General features: G+C 48.2%; 1 protein-coding gene across 1 annotated transcript; it reads right to left on the bottom strand.

The window, feature by feature from the left end:
- Positions 1 to 258: 258 nt before the first annotated feature.
- Positions 259 to 1832, bottom strand: LOC123091917 (flavonoid 3'-monooxygenase CYP75B3). The gene has a single exon (XM_044513534.1). It carries the CDS (start codon positions 973 to 975, stop codon positions 499 to 501), a length of 477 nt encoding a protein of 158 aa, XP_044369469.1. The 5' UTR covers positions 976 to 1832; the 3' UTR covers positions 259 to 498.
- Between the last annotated feature and the right edge of the window lie 6124 nt (positions 1833 to 7956).

Genomic DNA, 7956 nt, shown 5'->3' with positions numbered 1-7956 from the left:
TCACTTTTAATTATTATACTCTCTCCACTCTAAAATAAGTGTCTTAATTTTGTATTAACTATAGTACAAAATTGTACTAAATTTATGACACTTCTTTCGAAAGAAGAGCGTACATATAATGTAACAACAAACATCATCAAGTAACAATAAACAACAACAAGTAATAATCGTCGCTCTTCCGGAAAATAAAAAATTGTAATTGATGCTAGCGCATGCATCCAGTAGCTTCTGGCCGGTACAAGACCAATTCCATTTGTTTCGTTATTAAAGAAAAGCACCGACCGGCCAGCGCCACTCCTTCTCATCCATCTACCCATCTGCTTGCCTTATCCACATCGCCACTCCTTCTTCTCACTCAGCGCTACTCCTCCTCTTCTCCAGCCACTATCACCCAGTGTTGCTCCTCCTCTTCTACATGTGTTGTGCCGACGATGCACTCCACTCTCCTGGAGTGCGCGCGGCCGTGGTGGCTGGCCAGAGCCAGGGCATCACCCCTTATCAGTGAGGAACCCATAGGCGCCATGGAAGCTCCTCTGCCATGGGTCTGATCTGGCCGTCCTGCCCCAGTCGCCGACCCGCTCCGGATCCGGCCAGCAGCCTCGCCTCCAATCCGATTCGGACGGCCCCGCCCACAGCCTCCGCCACCTGCGACACGCCCCCCAGAGGTCCGACCGATCCCGCGCCGCTCATCCTTGCTTCGTCCTCTGCTCGGCACTCGCGTTTTCCGCCTCGCCCCGGCCTGCTCCAAGCCACCAACCGAAGCATGTCCACGAAGTCCAACCGGCCCTCCTCCCAGGCTCTTCGTCCGTTGCCGCGTGCTCCACCAGGCACCAGCAGCTTCGTGTTGAGCCCGTCGAACTGGCGGTGCACTCGGCGCAGCTTGGCCTGCACTCCCTGCAGGTCTAGCCACGACAGCGCCGGCACGAAGTCGCTGATGTTGAACTTCCCGGTGCCGGTCAGGAGCGACACGGTCATCTCCTTGTAGCTGCTGGACTCGTCCTTGTTCCCGACCGCAGCGCCTGGGCCGATGGCCCCCCCTCTCTTCCTCTGCTCCGAAGTTGCTAGCTCGCGAGCGCCAAGGCAACCACGACCACTCTATCTTAGGGAGATCGATGCGTTCGGCTTGTTCCACTTGGGAGTTTATCCTCCTTCGCATTCCATTTCACTTTCCTTTGCTCCCTCTTCCACATTACGGAGGAAATTTCGTTCTTTTCCCTTCTCCTCGGATGAAATTTGTTCTGTTCCCTTCTCCTCTGTAGGAAATTTGTTTGGTTCCCTTTACTTGAGGGTGGGCCCGGCGACGGCGGCGCGCGGCGGAAGGAGCGGCCGGCGGCGGCGCGCGGCGGAAGGAGCGGCCGGCGGCGGCGCGCGCCGGATGGGTGGTGGCCGGCGGTTGCGGCGCGCGATGGATGGATGGGAGGCAAGGTCGTGGGTCTCGGGTGTTTTTTTTCTTTTCTGTTGCCCGTACCGGTTCAGGTTGACTGGATAATAGGATTGCGGGTTGATTATCAGTAAAATCAGGGTGTTTTCTGTAAAAGTTGACGACGGACGGGCAGAAGCACTCCGTGCTTTATTAGTAGGGAAAGATATTAGGTAGAGATAGAGAGGTAGAGATTAGGGAGAGATTAGCGATAGACTAGCAAAAGGACCCGTGCGTTGCACCGGGTATAAAATAAATAAATGCTTAAATAGTTGAAAAAATACCACTTGAACTTCTCAAATAATCAAAAAACTATAGAAGAAAAATTGTTACCTTTTTATGTTAATGAGATGTGCCGTAGCGACTCCTTTTATATGCAATTAGCATATATTTTCTTTCTCTTTCTTTCTTTTCTCAGCAGCTACTCCTTCCTTCTTGTATATGCATTTAGCATATATATTTTCTTTCCCTTTCTTTCATTTCCCAGCAGCGACACCTTCCTTCTTTTATTTTTCCTTTCTCATTCACTCCTTATTTCTCATGCAGCAACTACTCATTCCTTCTTTTATTTTTCTCATGCCCACTCTATTTGGCCGACCCACATCTCATCCTTCCTTAGTTAATCTTTGAGGCTCCTTGTTGATTATCATACAACTCATATACCTATATAAATCAGTGGAATTAAATTGAAAAGGGCGAGGTGGGACTAATTATCTGGCAACAAATAAGCCTATTTGGTTGGCTGCGTCCGTGGAGTGGCCCAGCTCGGCCCATGTGTTGGAGAAATTAAATGTTCAAATAGTTTAAGTTTCTTCTAGATAACATGAAAGGTTAGCTGGCCTAATTGGCTAGCGGTGCAAGGCCTAACTTTGAGCGACCCTGGTTCGAATCCGGGTTAATGCAACTTTTTGCATTTTTTTTTATCTTTTGGCGTCCTGAGGATGGTAAAATAAGCCGGATTAGTACCACATTGGATTTTGAAAAAAAATATGGACGTGTTAAAAAAAATTGAAAGCGTAAAATCACGGGAAGAAGCGTATTATGACGGTGAACCCGACAAACTCAATCCGTACTTTATTATTAGGGAGAGATTAGGGAAAGATATTTGTGTAAAATAGCATGTGTTTTGAGCCATAAATTTGTAAATTATTATTACTTCATTTCGAATTAGCGTCAACTTTGATTTTTATGGTATATACCGAAAGAAACCATAGCGAAATAATTCGGTATATACCAAAACCGAACCATATTTTAATTTTGTACCGTATTTACCGAAGTATTAATACCATATAAACCGAAAAACCGTATAAATTGAGCCATGTAAACTGAATAAACCGGATTATTACCACATTGGATTTTGAAAAAAAAATATGGACGTGTTAAAAAAAAACTGAAAGCGTAAAATCACGGAAAGAAGCGTATCATGACGGTGAACCCGACAAACTCAATCCGTGCTTTATTATTAGGGAGAGATTAGGGAAAGATATTTGTGTAAAATAGTATGTGTTTTGAGCCATAAATTTGTAAATTATTATTACTTCATTTCGAATTAGCGTCAACTTTGGTTTTTATGGTATATATCGAAAGAAATCATAGCAAAATAATTCGGTATATACCAAAACCGAACCATATTTTAATTTTGTACCGTATTTACCGAAGTATTAATACCATATAAACCGAAAAACCGTATAAATTGAGCCATGTAAACTGAATAAACCAAACACATAGAGTGACCTAATGGTGAGCATAGCGTGTTGGGCGCCTATGTCAGGACCCCGACTCGATGTCACATCGATCTAGCTGGTAACACCTCATATCACTTTGCGGCCTCACGCACGGTATCCCCACGGGTGTCGTCTTATCTTTTTCCCGGGACCGTTTGCGCCTTTTGGCTCACGTATATGATAGTGTCGCTAGCATCCATATGATAAAGAGCCCGGGCTGACATGACTAGTCGTAAACCCAAAGTGGCACAGACTTACAGGGACAGGCATCCATGACCCAGCTTCGAACGTGTCGGTCATCAGCAAGTGGGTCCGGGCTGTAGCACTGGGCTAGCAGGACTCCGGTAAACCGGGCTGTAGCGGGCTAGCAGGACTCCGGTACTCAAAGCGTGACATTTCCCCGAAGGGACAGACACAGGAACGAAGAAGGACACATGCCGGCCAGCCTAAGTGTTCCGGAGCAGTAGCAAGCTACCATGGCTCAGTGAAACACTAGGAGACATTTCCCGGTAAGAGAGGCTACTAAAGATAAACAACTAGATGGTCAGATCCCACACATATCAAGCATTTCAATAACATACACACAATATGCTCGATATGTGCAATACAACATGGCATCACAAAATGACTCTACGACTCAAGTAGTTTACTCAATAGGCTCCGAGGAGCGAGATATTACAAACATGGGTCTCATGACCCAACACTCAGAGCATACAAGTCAAAGCACAAGCGGAAGCTATCATGTCTGAGTACAGACAACTATAAATGAAAAAGGCTGAGAAGCCTGACTATCTATCAGATCCTGCCGAGGGCACAAGATCGTAGCTGAGGTATCAAGCTAAACGTCGAAGTCCACGTGAAACTACTAGCGAGACCGAAGTCTCTCTGCAAAAACATAAAATAGGCAAACGTGAGTACAAATGTACCCAGCAAGACTTACATCAGATCTATCTACACATGCCTCATTATCAACAAAGGGGATGGTGGAGTTTGACTGCAGCAAGCCAGCTTTGACTCAGTGGCTAACCTGAACTACGACTGCAAATAACTTTTGAGGTGGCGCACACGAGTCCACATATTCACCATATCAATACACCACTATGGATCCGCTCCCGTCTCCCTACGAGAACGCCATCCATAGCACTCACGCTTATCTTGCGTATTTTAGAGTATCCACTTTCACTTGTCTATGAACTGATATAAGCAACCCAGAAGTCCTTTTCCGCGGACACGGCTATTCGAATAGATGATGTTAACCCTGCAGGGGTGTACTTCTTCATACATGTTTCCACCACTTAGCGTCTGCACACGACATGTGCTCGGCAGACTTCAAGCGAAAGCCGACGTGGGTGTAGACCACGACCTACCTAAACACTTAAGCCTCTAGTCCAGGTTTATCGCCTATCCAGGTTCCATCCGCAGGGAGTCCGACCGAGGTTTCCCATACGGCCCCGAACGATGTGAACAGGGTTCCCGAGATACCTAACGGGTATTCGGTACACCCGGCCACGTACCTACCGCATCACAGCCCACCCCTACGGTCAGCGCTGTCCACGGCCTCCAGTAGGCTACAAACACCAGAAACTACTTGCAACTCCTGGACAGAGAGCTAGGGTGAATAAGAAGTCGAGCGGGGTCATATTTCAGGGCCCAATGCATGGTAGTAGCTATATCTTAAATCACGCATACAGATCTCAGTGCTTAAGGTCGGCTTCAATGAAACAACCCACCATGTACTCCTACATGGCCTCTCATCGATACCTTTACCAAATCGTGTTCACCACACCACTCTCATTACCGACATAATCATTTCACTCTAGCCCATCACCCAGATGAACCAGACCTGACACGACTCTAAGCATAGCAGGCATAGCAAGGTAGGAACAACACATACATATGGCTCAATCAACTCCTACACATGCTAGTGGGTTTCATCTAGTTACTGTGGCAATGACAGGTCATGCAGAGGAAATGGGTTCAACTACCGTAGCACACAGCAGTTTGAATCGCGTTGTCTTAATGCAGTAAAAGAGAGCAGGAGCGAGAACATGGGATTGTATCGATATGATCAAATGATTGGTTGCTTGCCTGATGGTTCGTTGCACGGATACGGTTCTTCGTTAGGGTAGTCACGGTACTCCTTGGGGACAGATCCTGTCGCAAAGGATAACGATACACAGGCATCACCAAACAATGTGCAACAATATGATGCATGCATGAAACATGGCAATATGAGTGTGTTGGGCTAATGCAACTAAAGCCAGAAGTGTTTGAGCAAATTTGAATCAAAGATTCAAATTCCAAATTCAAATATGGCCTTTTAAAGTGCCTTTTCTTGTTCTGTTTAAAACATCAATTTAACTTGTTTGATCATGCATGAAAATAGTACAGATGGATAGATTGGATTTTTCTGATCATTTTTCATATATAATTTGTCCAATTTGGAGTTACAGAATAAAAGTTATGAATTTTTGAAGTTTAATTAATATTCTGGAATTTCCTGATTTAATTTAAATCCAGAAATATCATTTACTGCGTCAGCCTGACGTCACAGTGACATCAGCAGGTCAACAGGGCTGGCTCGGGTCAAACCTGACGTGTGGGGTCCACACGTCAGTGACACAAGGGCTAATCCCGTGTTGACCCGGGCTGGTTAGCTTTGACTAAGCCCTGGGGCCCACTTGTCAGCGTCAGTAGGTGGTGGGTTAGTGGCTAATTAACTAGGCCACGTCAGCTCGCCGGAGTTCTGGCCGGCGGCGACCAACAGTGCGGCGGCGATAGTGGTTTTGGTCGTTTCGGCCACCAAATGAACCGCGGAGGCCACCGGAGTGAAGCTGAGGACGACCCGCGGCTCTTGGCGGAGTCCGTTGGGGTCGGGGTGGCCGGAGTCGACGGCGGCGAGCTCGGTTGCGGCCGCCGGGGTTCGGTCGTGCACGGGAACGGTGTTGCAGGGCGTTAGGGGGGGTGTTGGAGCGTGCTACGTGCTCCTAGTGAGATGTGGAGCACGATGGTGAGCTCGGTTGGGCGCTACGGCGACCATGGCCACGACGGCGACATCGCCGGCGGCGTGAAGCTTTCGGCCGCGGTGGGGCTAGGGCCTAGGGGTCGGGAGAGAGCAGGGAAGAAGGGGGAAACGGTGGCGTAGCTCACCGCGGTTGCAGTGGGCGTCGAAACGGGCTCGGGGACGCGCTGGAGACAGCGAATTCGTCGGCGACGGTGATCGGAGCCCGAAGAGGGGAACGGCGACGTGGCGGCGATGCAGGGCTTCCGGGGACTCGTGGAGCGGTGGGGAGGAAGAGGGAGTCGAGGCGGAGCTCCTGAGCTAATCGGGGGAGCGAGGGGTGGTCGGAGGCAGTGGCTAAGGCGAACGGCGGCGACGGTGAGCTTCGGCCGTGAGAGAGAGAGAGCGAGGGAGAGCCGGGGGAGAGTGAGAGAGTGTCGGCGAGGTCGGGGCGACGACCAGAAGACAATCCACGCGGCGCAACGGCGACCAGGGCGATGCAGAGAGGCTGGGTGGTGCGTGGCGAGCTCGGGCGCGCCATGCTCACCTCCCTGCCTGCTCTGGCGAGGGGAAGCAGCTGGCTGGCACGGGCCAGCACAGTGCTGGGCCGGCTGGGCTGGGCCGCACAGGTAAGTCTTCCCCTTTCTTTATTTTCTGTTTTCTGTTTTTATTTAATATATCTGCAACTTTGTTGAATTAAATAAAATACCTAGGCAACTCCAAAAATCACCAAACTACTCCTGGTCCATAGTTGGATTATTTCCAACATGAAACATTTTAGTTTGGAGATATTTGAGCATTTAAATATTTTATATTATTTTAAATGCCCAAATTCAAATATCTATGATTTAATTCAAAAACCTTAGGATGGCCTAGGAAAATGTGCACCACTTTTGGCAGAGGTTCTGAACCAAGACAAAAATGATGGGCATTTTAGAAGGGCATTTCAGGTTCATTGAAAAATTATTTTAGTAACCCTAGTTGGTTTCAGAGGGGACTGGGGGTTCTGTCATCCCCATTTCAAGTTTCTGATGAAAGAGTAAACATGATGCAACACTCTAATGCATGACTAGCTAGGGTGTGACAACTCACCCCCACTCAAAAGAATCTCATCCCGAGATTTGGGTTCCTCCGAGAAGAAGGCGGGGTATTCAAGTCGAAGACGATCCTCCCTTTCCCAAGTTGCTTCATCTTCAGAATGGTGCGACCATTGAACCTTGAGAAACTTGATATTATGACGTCGGGTGGTACGCTCGGCTTGATCGAGGATACGAATGGGGTACTCCCGGTATGTAAGATTATCTTGGAGATCAAGCGTTTCGTGGTCCACTTCACGGATAGGATCCGAGAAGCAACGCCTGAGTTGAGAAACGTGGAAGACATCGTGAACTCTGGAGAGGTGCGGAGGTAGTTCCAATTGGTAGGCAACTTCTCCTCGTTTGGCAAGAATGCGAAAAGGTCCAATGTAACGAGGAGCCAATTTGCCTTTGATACCGAAACGATGGGTTCCCTTCAGAGGGGTGACCCGAAGGTAAGCCTTCTCGTCAACCTCGAAAGTCATAGCCTTATGTTTTCGGTCATATTGACTCTTTTGACGAGATTGGGCTGTTTTCAACTTCTCACGAACGATACGAACTTGTTCTTCTGCTTCCTGAATCATATCCGGGCCAAAGAATTGTCTTTCCCCGGTTTCTGACCAGTTAAGGGGTGTTCGACATCGTCGTCCATAGAGAACTTCAAAAGGGGCTTTACCCAAGCTAGATTGATAGCTGTTGTTGTAAGCGAATTCGGCAAATGGAAGGCACTTCTCC

Source organism: Triticum aestivum, chromosome 4B (genome assembly GCF_018294505.1).
Source record: "Triticum aestivum cultivar Chinese Spring chromosome 4B, IWGSC CS RefSeq v2.1, whole genome shotgun sequence".
NCBI lineage: Eukaryota > Viridiplantae > Streptophyta > Magnoliopsida > Poales > Poaceae > Triticum > Triticum aestivum.
The sequence above is the reverse complement of the archived record's forward strand: the minus strand, read 5'-3'. Positions and strand labels throughout refer to the sequence as shown.